Source organism: Ptychodera flava, chromosome 9 (assembly GCF_041260155.1).
Source record: "Ptychodera flava strain L36383 chromosome 9, AS_Pfla_20210202, whole genome shotgun sequence".
NCBI classification, from domain to species: Eukaryota; Metazoa; Hemichordata; class Enteropneusta; family Ptychoderidae; genus Ptychodera; species Ptychodera flava.
In genome coordinates this window covers 36,747,366-36,765,863 of record NC_091936.1, presented here as the reverse complement: position 1 = coordinate 36,765,863, position 18,498 = coordinate 36,747,366, and the positions used below count along the sequence as shown (strand labels likewise).

Below are 18,498 nucleotides of genomic sequence, written 5' to 3'. Positions count from 1 at the left end.
GACACAGTAACTTGTATATGAGACGGATACACTGCCAATCAACATCTCAATTTCTGTGCATCAAGTGATAACATCGTCGCAATTTGTCCTGAAATTCAGTGCCGCGCCCGAGATTCGACACTGCAAACTTGTCATATTACCACCCACGGTCAATATTTGACCTTCTAGTTCAGCATGGATCTCGTGAAGACGATAAACTCTTGTTTTTTAGAGAAGTTTGCAGTTCAATGGTCCCACTGAATTGTAAGTTCTGAAAATCAAAACATTTGTGACTTTCACTCTGTACAAGAAACCCAGAGTGTATCGCTCTCTGCAGATTAGTTGGCACACTTAACTTCCTATGAACTCCTGGGAAAAGTATCATTCGGAACGATTTAAAATCTGTTCAAAATTCGAAATATTCTTGAACGCTTATAAAACATAAAATTCTGAAGGTTGCTCGATGAAACTGACGTTTTCTCAATTTTTGAAAATTTACCCATTGGTTTGAGGGTCAAATATTGACTGGTGGCACGAGGTCTATAAAAATGAGACCTATATAAATAAAACAACCAATACTTTCATTATACCGGCACAACAAAACACAAATTCAGACCCAAGACAGCCTATAACCAGCAACTATCAGCACTGACAAAAATCAACGAGAAATTTAAATCCCCCCAAAATACCACCATAGCCTGATACATAAACGTCAAGCATTCTACTCCTATTCTGTTCATGCTGTATGCAAGTAGACAATGATGCCGCCAAAAAATAAATTAAAATATAAGAAATTGGAAAAAGAAACTATTCACAAAATAGTGTGTGATGTCAAGCGGGGTATAAAGACTTAACCTATTTCATCAAAGTCACACTGTGGATTTTCCGATATGAAGGACTTCCCACTTTCTCTTATGAGGCGACACCACAACGCGTCGGCGCGACACAAGCGGCTGTAAACAGTGCAGTGTATTGACAGAATTGTGCAAGTGTTATAGAAGGTAACTAGGCCGGTTCATCTGCATTGTGATAAGTCCACCCACACAATGATGTCTGTGTGTCGCTAGGACTTGGGTATACAGGTAAATAGTTAGACGGTGACAATTCTGCTGTCCCAAATACGATTGCATCGATATTTCCAAGGAACCCCTGTAACATGACCATGGAACCAAGGTACAATTTTCACTGGCTTCGACTTTGACCAAACTTTCTTTAACACAACCCGACGGTTGAAATCAGTTTCACAGTAGCAATCGGTCCTGGATAAGACTTACATCTTAAAACTCATTTGATCATACAACACTATTACTGCATGGGTTGGTTAGGTCGCTCTTTGATTACTGCCACAATCCTCAAACATTAATGTTTCATCGTCTTAGTTTTCATATGTCATGTTTCCATTATTCTATCTTTCTTGTACTTATCAATTTGTTTAACATTTCAACGATTTCCGAGAAATTACAGTCCTTGGACGCGATAAATCTCGCATTTCCTCAACGTTGAGACCCAAACAATAATGGCGCCACAAAATACAAGCATGGGATCAACAACATGGCGGACCTCATTCACAAATTCCAACCAGGGAACTTAAACTTCTCTGGATGAAATCTTCATAATTCCTCCATGTTCTTATCGTTGTATTGGAGTCGAGTGTCTGACGCTGTGCAGATTACACGAATGCTGATACGACGCAAGGAACTGGATATAATGGGTAATAACCGATTTATCATATAACCCATGCCAAGAATTTTACAAATGATAGGTTTTAAGCTTTTATACCGCCATGTGCATAATAATGGAAATGTTTGTGCAAACATACTTCATTCGTAAAATATACGCTGAAGTCAACAACACGCGCGACAAACGGTGTCAAACCCTTCGTATCTCAATGAACACCACAAGAAAAGTGTACCTGGACACATCTCAATGGACACTTTTCAAACGTTTCATGGTGCAATAATTCATTGCAATCGCAACCGATCAACTTGCTTTCCTCTACTTTGAATCTCTAACGGTACGGATCCAGGAGTGGAGAGAGGTGACAACTTTTAGCTAACGTGTTCACATACGTTAGCTAACAGAGCTAATATCGTTAAGATACTTCTTATATTGTTTGACATATCGAAAGATACTGAATAAATGGGTGAACATGCATATATTCGACCCCGGTTTTAGACACGATACATGAAACCATCACGTAAATGAATCAATGGTTATAACCATTAATTCCTTTTCGCGATGGTTTCATTTTATTTGTCTAAAACCGGGGTCGAATATATGCATTGTAACCCATTTATTCAGTATCATTCAACATGTCAATGGTTATAACATAAGTAGTATCTTGTATCAAACAAAATTCAAGAAAATGGCCGACTTTGTCTCTTTAATGACCTATGAAAATAGTCTATGGTGAATATTCAAGTTGTTCATGATATTAATCATAACACTTTCAATGATGTTGCAAACATGTAGTAAAAGTTTAAATTCTCAGACAAATTCAGTAGAGTATAATATACTGAAACACGGGAGCATTTTCAGTTCATATTATCTGGTGTTTGTTTACAGTGAGAGTTGCCTTGTCAACAGGTGTATCGCGCGACATCGCTGTCAGGTCGCGTACTCACTACCTATACCTGTTCAGAGGTAGACAGGGCAGTGCGAACGATAGAGTGTTCGCTAGAGCTTATCTTATATTTCAAGAATTTTCACGCGATAAGCATGAGGTAACATTACAAGATTCAAAATATTGGTCCCGTATTGAGCTGCCCGAAACATCTTTGCTCCTCTAGGATCTTCGATTTTCTTATGTCGGCACATCGCATATATTTGAAGATGTCATCGTGAATGACCTCTCACATTTGTGTATTACAGTGTAGGAGTGCTGTTAGGGACTAAACAGAAATTCCAGTGTAGGGGGGGGGGGTGTTCGGTGTCTTTCAAAATGACGCTGTGCGAAAAATAGTGACCCTTCAAAAGTGCTTGCGTGAAAACAAGTGACCGTTCACAATTTTTCACGGGCACAAAACAGTGACCCTCCGCCTTCGAGCATGTTACTGTACATATCTATAATATCTTAATTATAATTTCTCATTTAAGCAATAACCCCCGCCGCAGGAGGGTATACACGAGATTTTGGTACAATGTGCGACATATAGTACGAACCGATAGGCGAGTGCTATAATCGAGTGGATACCCGACTGCGGAGGGGGTTATTGCTATTATATTATATCGTCTTTGTTGTCTTACCTGGGTATTTACATCACTTTTAAGCCCCAAATGCAGAAAACGGACGTCTGAGAGATCGATCGTCAGAAATTCTGCGCCCGACACCAAGCATTTTTATGTGTTTGGATTACGTACACGTACGCAGTCACGGTATTCTACGATAAATACGCATAATTACGTTCATCAACATTGCATTTTATGCGCATGCAACACGGACACTATACTTGTCAAAAAAACACCTGCTGCAGAAAACAAGCAGTTCTGAAATAATCCAGACGTGCGATAACTGCAACTGTGATGATCAGTTGTACAGAGCGTGAGTGTTGCCCGATGCAGCGAGAGCTTTACGCTGACACTGCTCGTTGCATTTGATGTCAAATTTCGTCGCAGTCGCCAGGAGTCATCCCAATCGTTATTTTGAACTTCTTAGTATACATCGTTAGGACACCCCAGTCTGTTACGGCCCAAACTTTGGTAAAGAATATCTGACATACCGTTACTGTGAGGAAGTGTCAATTTATTCGTGTATAACGAATATTAGCTTTGTTTTAAAGAGCGGAAGGATGCTATCGCGTCTCGACTACCGAAATATCAAGCAAAGTGCACGGTGAGCTGTCGCCCTAATGCAATAATTTGTATGCATCACACCCAATGTGCTGCTTCAAAGATGTCTTTCATCATCGATCCCAACTCCTTTTCACCAAGAGGTGAGTTACAGACCCATACTTTATCTGTGTATCAAAGTTCGCTCTTTGAAACAAAGCAGACTGTTTCAGTTTTTCTCGAGTGTCTACGGTTTAGATAGGTACGTTCAAATGCACGGAATGGCAATGCTGGTTTAGGGGCCCGTTTTACCACCGCTATCAGTGCTGAAACAGTATTTTAGAATCGGTGGAATGAGCTCTCGTCCAATCAGAATGGCGCATGGTAGCATGATATAATATAATTTACCTTTTACCCTTTAAAGAATACTTTAAAACTTCACAATAATTATTCTTATGCAAGGTTTCAAGTTATTCGATAAAAAAGAGCAAATTTCACAATTAATAACTAAATCAAGTGCTTGGAGTACAACCGGTTCTTCAAAATCAAACGTCTATAAATGCACAGATATTGCTGGTTTTATATTGAAAAAGTTGACCATAGTTTTTTCATAGACTACCATGAAAAGTGGATCCATTTTCATTGAAATTCCAAAATTAAATTTCTTGTACTCATATGCACTTGTAACAATCCTATTCTAATCAAGTACATTTATTATCAAAGTCTATGACATACAAGTACTGCCAGTGTTATATAGAAAACAAATTGTTCTATAAATTGGTCTATAAATGCACAAGTACTGCCAGAGTTATATGGGAAAAATTGTTCTTATTTTTCTCATACACAACTATGTATAGTGGCATGGACCACATTCGGTTATATCCAAAAATCAACTTTCTCGAACACACATGTAGTTTTACCTCCCACTTCAAGCAAAGTAGATTTACATAAATGTACAGATATAACTTATTTTAAGGGAATATTGTTAATATTTTGTACCATAGACTCCCATGTATGATTTGATATTTTTGAACGAAGCACTATATCTGCCACCTCTTGCGTTTTAATAGTTTCGCAAAAAGTGGTAACTCTCCCTGAAAGGCATGCATGAAATTTCATGACCCTTCAAAACTGCTTGCCCGAAAAACTGCAACCCATTCCTAGGCCTGACCCATCCCCAAACAATCACTGGCCTTCCCCTGTAATTTCTGTCCTTGAAGCACATATCACTCTCTTTAAACCATCCCTTCGGCGTCACAGTATTGTTCTCGGCGGTGTTTTTATCACGCGAACACCTCAACATCCGGTGTTTCTGTCGGAAGCCACCGAGCGATTCTGTCAGAACCTAATAGCATGGAGCTAGCTCCATGCTAATAGTAACAACAATTGTCTATGTAGGTAAGTTGCCGACTGACTCTACTTATTACATGCCTCGATTGTGAATGCAAATCAGTGCATTGACTTGAATAGGAATATCCGGGGAGTTAGCTGGCCGTGTGAACGACGTATGGACTTGGATGGGCTAACACATTCGGTGGGGTAGACGCCGATGTTTTAGGTGCTAAAAATTGTACACTTTTCAAGAAAAAGCTATCAACAACTGCGATGGTCTCATCATACCACCTGTTAGACATGCAAATTTCCTTTGTCATGGAATTCAAGAAAATCAATACCTTTCTTTTTCCAACACAGATGCAACTTATTCCCTTTGTTTCCTTGATAATGTTGTGTATGGCTGTCATATCTGTTGACATAGTTACAAAATTCCTATCTCCTCCGTGGAAAAGTTGTTGGTCAAAGTGGGAAATAAAAAAATTACGATTATCCAAAAATGTTGCCAGAATTTAGAAATATGAACCTACCTGTTCTGTGTACAGAAGGAATTTGCTTCAGTTCATTGAGTGACCTCCTTGTGTACAGGTCATGGAGAATCGTGGGTAAGGTCACTTACTGTCCTTGGTGTTGTTGAATTTATCTACATACTTCAGCACTGAGTATGCCGTTGAGATTAATTAATGTCTACAAAGGCCTTCACCGAAGTTCAGTGACAACTCGTCTCTACTATCTATCTGTACTCTTGTCTCAAGGAAAAGTGAATTTTCTCTTCATTTGACAGCATGGCGGCACGAAAGAGAACCATGAGGTGCGTTAAAATTGTTAACCCGTTCCCAACCGAAGGGCAGCTTTTCACCGACGAAGAAATTCCTGCCGTACCGGAGGAAGGTGCCCTTCTCAAGGTTTGCTGAACACCTCTCTGCTCTCAGTCTCCATGGTCTCGATCGGTGTTTGTCTATCCTTCTTTCTCGGTGCCTGTTCCCTGCCCCCTCCCCCCTCTCTCTCTCTCTCTCTCTCTCTCTCTCTCTCTCTCTCTCTCTCTCTCTCTCTCTCTCTCTCCGCCTTACCATATAATATACGTGTTTGTCTGTGAGTGTACTCAACTGTTAGATCACTTAACATACACAGAGGTAACACAGCCTCTGAGACACATAGCTGCAGACGATTAAAAAATGACTCTTTGAAACCCAGTTTGTGATTCGACTATTGTTTCTAACTAACTTAATGATGTTTCCTCTTTAGGTATTGTTCAGTGGAATGTGTCATAGTGATGTGATCATGTGGAATAAACCGTACACTCTCCCGCTCACTTTAGGTAAACATGAATTTTTGTTTTCGACCGCACCCCTCATCATGATTTATTGACATTGTTCCCGGTTCAAACGTTTCACTCGCGTACCTGTTCCAATTTTGCCACAGTTACCATGGAAAGCGAAAATCTAACCAATCACAGATTTTAAGTGGGTGGCCGCTTTTTGAAAACAGCGCCCTCACATGTGCATTTTGAATACTAAGGAACGCCCCTTTGACCACATATGGGCATATTTAGATTACAGGTGACTGTATACCTTTAAGAAAGCACAGACGCGCAAAGTATGGCGTGAGCTTGATCGGAAATCAAGTATCGTCTGTTAATTCTCTGAAACTTATGCTAAGAGTCTGCACGCAGCATAGTTGGAAAAGTGTCAGTGATTACGGGCAGTCAAACAATCTACACTGAGCATCCCTCTTCTCTGGCAGAAGGGGCTAATTTTTCCGCTCGCAGGTCCGTTACTTCCTATACTAGTTACCATCCAGCTGCCCGGACAAAAGACCTTGGCAAGCGAAGATGAAAAGAAAAGTGCATTCTTTTCCTCAGCCAACAGTATGGGAAAGTCCAGAAGGCGGGCTAGTTAGCTAGCAAGCTAGCAAGCAAGATCGATCGATCGATCGATAGATAGATAGATAGATAGATAGATAGATAGATAGATAGATAGATAGATAGATAGATAGATAGATAGATAGATAGATAGATAGATAGATAGATAGATAGATAGATAGATAGATAGATAGATAGATAGATAGACAGACAGATAGATAGACAGACAGATAGACAGACAGACAGATAGATAGATAGATAGATAGATAGATAGATAGATAGATAGATAGATAGATAGATAGATAGACAGACTGATAGACAGACAGACAGACAGACATACAGACAGATAGATAGATAGATAGATAGATAGATAGATAGATAGATAGATAGATAGATAGATAGATAGATAGATAGATAGATAGATAGATAGATAGATAGATAGGTATGTAGATAGATAGATAGATGGATAGATATAGATAGACGGATAGATAGACAAACAGATGGATAGATATCGATTTTACATGGTTTATTATCAATCTGAAAAATTTGATGCTTAATTTGTGTTTATGGCATGCCGGGATTGGCATGGTAGGGCATGAGATCGTCGGAAGCGTGTACGCCATCGGACGGTCAGCATCCAACCAAGATTCACTGAAAGTTGGCGACAGCGTGATTGTTTTCCCCTGGTGCGGATGTACCGACTGTAAGCCATGCCTCGAAGGAAGATCTGTCTATTGTGATTTGCCTACACCGAAGCACATAGAACATGGTATCACTGTAGATGGAGGGTAAGCGCCTGTTCTGTCGTAGTGCTGGCCATTCAAGCGATCTTCTCCCCACCGAAAACAAAAGAAGTACAGAAACCCCCATATTACCCCATACCTTAATGCACGTGTGCGTTTATCCCTCTCTATAGCAAGTTCATAAAACAACCTTCAGATCAAAAATCCACTTGTCTAATGCATTATCAACATCGAAGACATTGAAAGCAGTCAGATAAAAAACGCTGACCTACATTTGATCTTATAGAGCTGGTATTTACACATGGCCAATTACACATTGTTCAATTAAATTATTTAATATCATTTTAATATCGGCTGCAGCAAAATGACACTGAACATTTCTTTACTAATAATGTTTTTACAAACAAGTATTATCGTCTATGTGACAAAATGTACATGCATTAAAGTCTTTATTTCGTCAAATTACTTTCTGATAGTGTATAGAATTGTAATTAATGTAAAATGAATTGAAGTAAGCGACCGATGGCTACCCCATTGTCATATCGCCCATGCTGTACTCACACGTTTCTTTCTTGTATTATCGATATAACAACTTGCAGCTGGCCGCGATCCAATGCATAATGGTGACGTGTCTAAGATACATTATAAAGACCCCAGATATTACAGTCAAAGTGATACGGGTTTTTTTGCACTGAAAGTAACCGTGAATTTCAAACAAATCGTGATTATATTGTTGTATAGATACGCCGAGTACGTGGCCGTGCCAAAGTTGACTTTCCTTGTCAAGGTACCACGGACCGTTCCACTTCAAACAGCGGGGATGCTGGGATGTGGGATGCTGACAGCTTATAATGCAGTTCAGACAGCGATGAAGAAAATAGACATTATCCTAGAATTGAAGGGTAAACTTCAATTTGATATTATTCAATTAACGTCAATCTTGCGACATCAAACATTACGCTGTTGGTATAATGTGACTGACTGATGGAGATTAAAGAAACGCACGACACTATCTCCTCAGTCTAGGAACTAGTAGTCTAAGAACTTGATAAATTGCTAACTTAAAGCAATTTTACTCACTGACTGACTAGCCGCTTGTGGAACACCTGCTATTCTATTCTTGGTTTTTGTCTATTAAAATATTATTTTTTCCTGATCATTCTAACAGGAAAAGCTCGGTTGAAAACAAGGCAAGTCTGTAATAACATTTAACAGAGATGACTACTTCAGTCTATACCAGTAGAATATTAATTACTTTAATCCTTTCTTTCACGTAACATGCAAATTTGACCCTCCCCCTCGAACGTGCATCTGAAAATAGGCGGGCGGCTGTTAATAGATGCTAGTTAAGTGACCGAATATTAAAATAACTTAGCAGTGCAAGACTTCGGGAAAATTATGTTTGTAATTATCTGTAATTGCATTTGTATTTTTGTTTAATTTATGATGACGAACGTGCAATCACGATGTTCAAACTGTGTACACTCTTATGAATAGAGGAAATACGACATAAGGTGGAGCAACAAGGTGACTGGACTTACATTGTGGCAGGGATGTTAATGATGTTAGCGATGCTTTACTACAGTAAGAATATGATTGTTAGCATTGCTATTATTATTGTACTTGGGCCTCAGCCCAAGTACATTTGTTTTCATTCCGTGGGAAAAAACTCTGTAAGGTATAACCATTCCTGGCTGAGACCAGGGAGGGCAAAATGTCTTGGCTTCATCTTTCTTGGCATAATAAATTGCGTAATGATGTTAACTGAATGGAAGTGCTGCTCTCAGCCAGTCTTGAATAAGTGAGATGTGAATAATTATGCTTCTCTATCTGAGTTTTTGCCACAAAATCTTCTGAATATTATCAAAATGTGCATCGAAATGCAACAATTAATGCACCCTCCGTTTCCTAGGCGATGGCACGACCCTAGCTACACCCACTGGACGAGCCAAAGTGGGAGGGGTAATTTCAGTTTGGTCGAACAAGAGGGCTCGAGACCAGAACTTAACATTTAAACTTGAAACATGTTTAATCGCTGACAAGATGTGGACTAGTGTTAATCGAAGTAAAATTGAGAAAAGGAAAGGTTTTATATCCCGGACACAATGAAAAACATTACGACTGGAAACTGTACCCCAGTTGAGAATAGTAATGCCCACAGCGATGGAGAACACTTATCCTTGAGCTGAGAAAACCAGACCATCATTTCGAAATAGAGCTGCAGATTCGAGAAGCTCGTTCAAAATAGCTAGGTACACCCCGTAAAGGGGTGGTTTCGAGTTTTGAGGGCAAATTTCGCCTCCTTCATATAGAAATCGTACGTTTGTTTTTCCAGGAGAACACACCATTTGACACAAAATTTGCATGTAAAGGGGTCGCCAGTAAGCACGTGGTCAAATCTGGCATAAGAAACAATATGAAATGTTGGGTAAAGCCAGTCCAAAATAAACTGATTTGAACTTTTGTGTTTGTAATTTATACCACTGCAGTAACATTACCTTTTTTTGACAACATCACACAATGTAATACGTTTTGAAACTGAATACTCCGACGTATTCTGTGTCTCCTTTGCTAAAAATACGGTATGCCGATTACCATGTAAGGAGATGATGACGTCAAGACAGATTTGTAGTGTGTTTGGTCCTGGATGGTGCACGAAGTTTTGTCAAGGTAGCTTGTGTATTTATTTCCTAAATGGGAGAGATTAGGGTCGATCTAAACGAAGGCCGAAGAATGTTATGATCCTCTAAGCGAGCTGAACTCTAACGCGAATGGTTGGATAATTTGGAGGATGTCTAGAATGATCTCGTCTCATTAAGATTATTTGGCGGTCAGTATTGAATTTCAACTGCGTCACAAGTTTGCGAAATGAGTATTCCGTCGAACGGTCAACGAACGATATTTTAGAAATCTGGAGACATGGCACATCGCATTTTTATTTTAATATTTTATATTTTACAAAAGATGTAAGAAGCAATGATTTTGTCGAAAATTCTGAAAAAAATATAGGAAGATTTGATCGCAAACACATTTTCACTTGGGGTCAACTAGCTCTGCGTACGATGCTGTGTGTTCCGCTACAGCTAATCGCCCCGCTCACAACAGCCCTGCAAAGACCCATACGCGCACGTAGTCGGTGACTTCAAATCCATTTTGGGACTTGACGTAAAAAGCCAAATTACTGCCGAAATTCAGCGTTCTTGGGCCCAAGTCGTATCCCAGCCTACCTCAGCTACTCGATCGCTTCCAAAAATGAGTCTTTTTTCACTTCTCGTAAATAACCGTCGATGTCGGCAACTCTCTCGCTAGCCCTGCGTACGATGCTGTGTGTTAGCTGTAGCACATAGCATCGTACGCAGGGCTAGGGGTCAACATGGGGTCGCAGCCATGTTGCCTCAAAACTTATTTCTGTCTGCACTCAAAACTCAAAAATGTCGGATATGAACCTGAAAAAATCGATGCAATTTAGTCAAACTTCGGCGAAATTTCAGCATATAGACAAAATTTCATCTAGGTAAGGTAAATTTACTGAAATTTGATCGACAAATAATCCTGAGCTTGAACGTGACAGCTCGCCTTCTCCGGAAAGTTAAGTATCAGCTGCTCATACACAGTTGCCCATATGGCCAGGTTTATGAGATTGTTTTCAAGCGACGGCGGCAGACCGTACGGGGCTGTGGATATGAACCTACCGCCGGTGTAGCTGTAATAACTGTTGCGTTGTTTTTAGTGCCCACGGACGAAGTCCTGGGGGAGTTATAGGTTTGGTCATGTCAGTCCGTCCGTCCGTCCGTTCACGCAGATATCTCAGACATGCCCTGGTCAATTTCTTTCAAACTTTGCACAAGAATAGTACCCAACCCCATACAGATGCACGTCGATTTGTTTCACAATGCGATCGAATTTGGCCGTGTTAGAGGACTTTTTAGTTTACACCTCCATAGACTCCCATGTATATGGCAGTTCTCCATAGACTTTCATGTATAAGGCCAAGAAAAATAAAAATTTAGTTTCTCATCGTATTCATATTGCCTAAAGGATGCAGTGACACAGTTTTTTGTCCCCACGGATAAAGTCCAGGGGGCTTATAGATTGGGTCATATCCGTCCGTGAGTCCATCAGTGAGTCCATCGGTTCACGCAGATATCTCAGACATTTTGACAAAATATCATGTGACCTTGGTGACCTTTGACCTCAAATATACATTATTGTCCATAACTCAGTACCACAAGTGCTAAACCTTTCATATTTGGTATGATGGGACACCTTATGACGCCACATATTGTACCCCATTAATTATGCGCATATCTAATTTTGAGCATATCTAATTTTGAGCAAGCCAATAGAGCTAGAGGTCTGATTTTTGGTATATAGGGATAAGTTAACAATATAATTTGTTTGACAAAACGTCACGTGACCTCAATGACCTTTGACATCAAATATACATATTTGTCCACAACTCAGTAACCACAAGTGCTACACCCTTCATATTTGGTATGATAGGACACCTTATGACACCATATATTGTACCTCATTAATTATGCACATATCTTATTTTGAGCGAGCCAATAGAGCTAGAGGTCTGATTTTTGGTATTTAGGAATAACTTAGCAATACAATTATTATGACAAAATGTGACGTGACCTCAATGACCTTTGACCTCAAATATATATATTTGTCCACAACTCAGTAACCACAAGTGCTACATCCTTCATATTTGGTATGATAAGACACCTAACGACACCACATATTGTACCTTATTAATTATGCGCATATCTAATTTTGAGCGAGCCAATAGAGCTAGAGGTCTGATTTTTGGTATATAGGAATAACTTAGCAATACAATTATTTTGACAAAATGTCACGTGACCTCAATGACCTTTGACCTCAAATATATATATATATTTGTCCACAACTCAGTAACCACAAGTGCTACACCCTTCATATTTGGTATGATGGGACACCTTATGACACCACATATTGTACCTCATTAATTATGCGCATATCTAATTCTGAGCAAGCCAATAGAGCTGGATGTCCGATTTTTGGTATATAGGGATAACTATAGGGTAGAAATCTAAATATGCCCATCTAAATATTAGACATCTACCATCGAGAACAAAAGAAATTTGCTGTAATTTGAATATTTAAGGAGTTTAAGCAATTTCACCATAAATAAAGAACCCCTGCCTCAAACTCCACAAAACTTGCTAGACATATTTTGCCGTTGTCATGCCATTTCGTCGTTTAATAACCAGTTAATCAAATGCCTAATTGACAGGAGGAAATTCAAGACCATATTTGAATAGTAGTATATATTGTCCTCAAAATTACTCTATCTCGGCCCAAGTACTCATTGCCTTCAGCAATACTGCCTTGTTGTTGTTGTAATTACAGTTTCATCAGCTATCATTCACCTTTTGCATTAGACAAGTGCGGTATCCTCATTATCGGCGCAGGGGGACTTGGTCTATCTGCGATCAACTTGCTTGCAGGGCTAGTTCCTGCAATGAGTGACTCAGTCGAAGTGATCTGTGCCGACATCATGGTAAGTGGGCACAGTACTTGTCAGGAGAATGTAAACAACAACGCAATTGGCCTTTTAAGCCTCTCTCGAAGACCATAGCTGTGAATGTAAGATACGCATGGTTGATGTTGGCGCTATTATTGAGATTTAAACATTTGTCAACATCAAAGGTTTGCATGTGTGCCAATACAACCACGCTATACTCAAAGAAGTTTGTGCGAAGTCCTACAACATCCAACGAATAACTTCCCCGCGAGAGCATTTCGATTCTCTCGTCAAAATCACTTTTCTTCTTCCAGGAGAAAAAACTATCCTTAGCTCTGAAAGCTGGTTGTCACGGCATCATTCATTTAAAAGACGGCGAGTCCGGGGAGGAGCGGGTCAGCAAAATCAAGTCATCGTTTCACAACGGAGGACCACACATTGTTATCGATTTCGTTGGTAGCACTCACACGATGAACATCTCGTTCAAGTCATTAAAAAAGGTAAATGCCATGTTTTAAAATATATTTCGAGTACTTATAGTCGTCCGCGTCATCATTGTGAAAGAATCCATACCGAAAGAGCTATTTCATATTCTTAGGCCAATACAGAGAGAGAGTTATATTTTGGTCCCAGATATTCGACAAAGTAAAAATGGTGATACGATTTTCTTTCCTTTTTTCCGAACCACTTCAGTGTGAACGTACCACACCGATTCTTTCTTCCCTGACAACAAACTACGTTCTTTTCCTTTTTATTATTTTGTGGCCTTGGAGGGGCTAGGGAAGACAGCTCCGCAAATAGAATATGAGTTTATTTGGGTTTGCAATACCATTAAGCTATCTGTTTTGCATATAATGTGGTAAGGGTTTGTTTAACATTCATAAACAGAAAAAGGTATGATACAAAAGTCTCAGAGTGATGCAGCGCTTGGGCGAAGTTTTCTGTTCTACCGCTTATAGGGCTTACTTTAAAGGTCTTGTAGTCAGAAAATTTTCCCATAGTAGAATTAACACAGGGATGGCGGCCACTTTTAAACTATCAGTTTCTTTCTCTCATACGAAGTTTTGCATGGTGACTCCTGGTTTTGCTTCTTGATTTGGTAAGGGACGGGTTGAAAGTTTCATCGAGGAAAGTTCGAACAGAAGTTGAAGTCTTTCACTCTCGAGGCGCTTACTACCTTAAAGGTATACAGTCACCTGTAATCTAAATATGCCCATACCGGTATATGGTCAAAGGGGCGTTCCTTGGTATTCAAAATGCCCATATGAGGGCGCTGTTTTTAAAAAGCGGCCGCCCTATTAAAACCTGTGATTGGTTAGATTTTCTCTTTCCATGGTAACTGTGGCAAAATTGGAACAGGTGACAGTATACCTTTAACAGATAGATTTTGACCCTAAGAGCATATTTTGGTGAATGACCCATCATGGTTGTCTCGCCTACATTAATTTTAGGGCGGCTCTATTCTTTGCGTCGGTTTGTATGGTGGCAATCCAGAGATGCCGATGCGGGAGTTAATCTTAGGAACCTACGATATACACGGATTCTTCACTGGAAACTTGCGGCAAATGAAAGAACTTGTTGACCTTGTTGCTAGTGGAAAGGTAAAATAATGTAAATTACTCTGACGCTTGTAAATATGTAAACAATATGCAGGACAGCTGTTCTTTCCAAGACACAAATAACATTGAAGTTCCATGACTAACTTTTGTTTTAGTTATTGGCTTATGCACTTAGTCTTCGATAAAAAATATAAAAGTTAAAACAACATTGATCTTTTTTTAATCCATGGCAGATTGCAACTATTCCTTACCAAGTGCACAGACTTGAAGACGCCCCAAAGCTCATTCATAGATTGAAAGATGGGACGATTGAAGGCAGAGCCATTTTGGCGCCACACCTCGAGTGAAATTAAAGTTGGTATTTTCATCCAAATATGTTAGCAAGCGAGACCCTCACTTCAATGTGTTGGTTCCGCGATGCTGTTTTTATGCTTGTCTTTCATCGCAATGTGCTTTTCCAGGACTCTGTCGAACGGAGGGAGAGGGAGCGGGTACAATTGTGAATGGATTCCAAGATCAGTTTGGAAAATCTTTTGCTGTGAACCCTAGATTAGCATATTCAACATACCGATATAATCAACTGAAACCAATTAAGAAGACAGCGGAATCTCGTTCGGTAATTTTTATCAAATGTACTTTCAATTTCTCCGACAAAAGCTATGTCGAATTCATAAAGGGAAATAAAATTATTCACATAAAGAAATAAAAGTTACACAAGTTTTATTGCACTCTTTTGTATTCGGAAGTAGGTTGTGATATTGTTCCGCAGCCGAAGCCAAGGGACAATATCTCGACAAAACCGCGCTGAACAAACGCGTACACGCATTTCTGTGCTCGTTTGTGCACGTGAATTTGTTTGTACGTGGTCCATTCGAATTCCGCGTTTAACCCATTTCGCTTGACTGAGTCAATCAGATCACTTGCGATCCTACCGATGTTTGGCTGGTCCCGAGATCGACCGCACATTTGTTCACGGAGTACGTGCAAATGTAGACGATGACGAGGAAACTGCTGTACTTGTCAGACTTGCCTCCCATACATCCGCTCTATCTGTCTTTTCCACTTGTGCAATGCTCTACTGTTGCTTAATTAATGGATGAAAACACTGGTAAGCTGTTTGTCATTTCCAAACTTTCCATGATCGAGAACAATCGGGTGTATCCCGGGGAGGAGGGGCATTCACCCACGATTTTGGCGGGTACTTGTAATCCTTTGACAGCTAGAAATACAAAGCACAAATTGCACAATCCTTGAAATGCTAAAGCTAATATTACTTTTATTACTCGATAAGATTTTCACTTCCCATATGAGGTGATATAAGACGAGTCGATCACGCACGCTACTGCATTCCGTTTCCGAAATGTATGTTCTTGTTCGTAAAAATGTGTATTTTTCAACTTTCATTTTCCAGGCTCTTTATCGCCCCAGTGCTCTTTAGATTATTAAAAACCTTTACAATCAGTCAAATTTATTTTGTTTGTAAGAATTTCGAAATAACGGGGCACTTGTATCGTTATTCTATTTTATTAAAAATATAGAACGACATGACGCAGCCTTACCGGTACATATATACATACAAAGTATGTCATACATACATAATACATACATACATACATACATACATACATACATACATACATACATACATACATACATACGTAAATACGTACGTACGTAAATACGTACATACGTATGTACATACATATACACATATATACATTCTGTCACCACTTTAGAATGACTCGAAAATACGTGAAATTTTAAGTTTTTTGCACAGAAAATAAGTTGTTGACGTAAACGGCACAGTATCATATTTATATGGACACCCTTTCACATATTCACCTTCTTTAGTTTTGGAATTCAAACAAAACACCGTTTATTTTCAGGAGAACAAGCTTTCTGTCGCTCTAGAAGCCGGCTGTCATGGCATTCGAAGGACGGCCAGTCTGAGGAGGAGCGGATCAGCAAAGTACAGTTAGCCTTTAACGAAGGCGGGAATCACATTGACTCATTCAACATTCCCTTCAAATCGCTGAAAAATGTATATCGCGTCATTTGAAAATACCTTAAAGTTGACAAAGTGAACACTGTCCGGTGAAAGGTTCAGTTTGGCCTTGCTAGGGTTCACTGAAAGACAAATACAGGACCTGGTCTTTTTTCAGTTTACCGTCCGAAGTTTAACAAAATAAACGCATCTAGCAAAACATATATGTTGTGAAAAGGCGAGTCTTGCAATTGTCTGTATGTTGATGTGAACACAATGGCGCGGCAGTCCGATCACAATGCGGAAACAAATTTCCTGCATCTTGGAGTCTAACTTTCCACAAGCATAGGAGGACATAGCATATTTGGGGGGTGATTTACGTATTCATCGTTTTGGTGTTATTTCTCGCTTCTACTCCCTCTGAGCGGATACCCAGGGTGACGGGAATAGTGTATTTCAATATTCAATAAATTCTAGATAATTGCTTCTCAATCCAAACTCTCCACAGGATGACCCCTGACTTTGTAAATGATTGTAAAAGAGAACGGTTTTAAGTTGAACCTGGTAAAATTTTGAAACTTTTCGCTTGCATCGTTTGTAAAAGGCAAGTCGTGTCGCCTGAGATAATCCCGCGTTTTACAGAGTGTGACCATTTTCGAACGAGATCATACTGACATCTCCAATTTTCAGACGTCGACTGGTTCAATTCCGTGCGTCGTTTTGTATGGCGGCACAGGAGTGTTGCCCCCGAACCCACTCGCAGTAAGTGAGGTTACCCACACTGCCCCCTTGATTTGTGTACTAGAATATTGCTTGCTAAAGGCTAATTCAATTTTACAAATTTCTGAACAATTTAAAACTTAGAATTTAATTTTGTTAAATATATGTTCCAAAATCATTGATCATGTTTAAAATTAAAGAGTAAATTGAATAAGAAGTTGATGTTTCCAGGTGCTAAAAATTGTACACTTGTCAAGGTAAAGTTATAAGCAACTGCGCTGGTTTCATCATATACCACCTGTCAGACATGCAAATTTCCTTTGTCATGAAAAACGAAAAAAATCAATACCCTTTCTTTTGCCGACTCGATGCAACTTATTTTTCTTAGTTTCCTTGAAAATATTGTGTATGGCGGTCAAAATTTCCTCCATGGAAAAGGGGTTGATCTCCTCATTTTTCAAAGTGGGAAATAAGCAAACTCTGAGTATCAAGAAAATGTCAGAATTTTGACAAGTGGACCAAGCTGTTCTGTATACAGAAGAAATTTGCTTCAGTTCAGTGAGTGATTTTAGTGTGTACGGATCATGGAGAATTGTGGGCGAGTTCACTTACTGTGTCACTGATCACTCAATCAATGTGCAGAGAATTACACTGGCAGTTTACAGACAAATGAAGGACCTTGTTGAAGTGGTTTGAGTTGGGAAGGTAAGTTATTGTATTGAATTATCTACACGCATATAGGAAAAATCATTATTATCAACATCCTTTGAATATCAGTAACACATTTCAGAACATTTTCTGATTTGCTAAACTCATTGATTGAGTGTGTTTACCCCTTTCCAGATGAAGCTGAGCCATACATTATCGGCACACGTTTCAGTTTTACCCTGGCAATGGGCATGCCAAATCAATTCTATCTTCCCTCTCGCACACCGAAGTCTGTCAAAGTCGTTGACTGCTCTTAAAAGGATTACGAAAAATCAAAAGGCAGGTATTTTCCTGTCAATTATATATGTTGTTGTTGGTAGGAATGGAGAAAA

At 39.5% G+C, this 18,498-nt stretch overlaps 1 protein-coding gene across 2 annotated transcripts; it reads left to right on the top strand.

Annotated features, from left to right (window-relative positions):
* The first annotated feature begins 1,037 nt into the window (after nt 1–1,037).
* LOC139140864 (alcohol dehydrogenase-like) lies at nt 1,038–15,462 on the top strand. Of its 2 annotated transcripts, none has more exons than XM_070710335.1 (9): nt 1,038–1,152; nt 5,864–5,984; nt 6,325–6,397; nt 7,533–7,728; nt 8,425–8,585; nt 13,113–13,231; nt 13,510–13,695; nt 14,647–14,796; nt 14,988–15,462. In XM_070710335.1, exons 1-9 carry the CDS (start codon nt 1,136–1,138, stop codon nt 15,099–15,101), a joined length of 1,137 nt encoding a protein of 378 aa, XP_070566436.1. In that variant the 5' UTR covers nt 1,038–1,135; the 3' UTR covers nt 15,102–15,462. The 2 variants fall into 2 exon arrangements, with proteins under 2 accessions (XP_070566436.1, XP_070566437.1); XM_070710336.1 differs by lacking the exon at nt 1,038–1,152 and adding an exon at nt 5,005–5,145 and having other exon boundaries at nt 14,988–15,238.
* Nucleotides 15,463–18,498: the final 3,036 nt, after the last annotated feature.

Excerpts from the sequence above, each read along its gene's own strand:
- LOC139140864 (XM_070710335.1), top strand. Across the intron at positions 6,398-7,532 it reads CACTCTCCCGCTCACTTTAG|GGCATGAGATCGTCGGAAGC; the intron begins GTAAACATGAAT and ends TTGGCATGGTAG. Across the intron at positions 14,797-14,987 it reads ACCTTGTTGCTAGTGGAAAG|ATTGCAACTATTCCTTACCA; the intron begins GTAAAATAATGT and ends AATCCATGGCAG.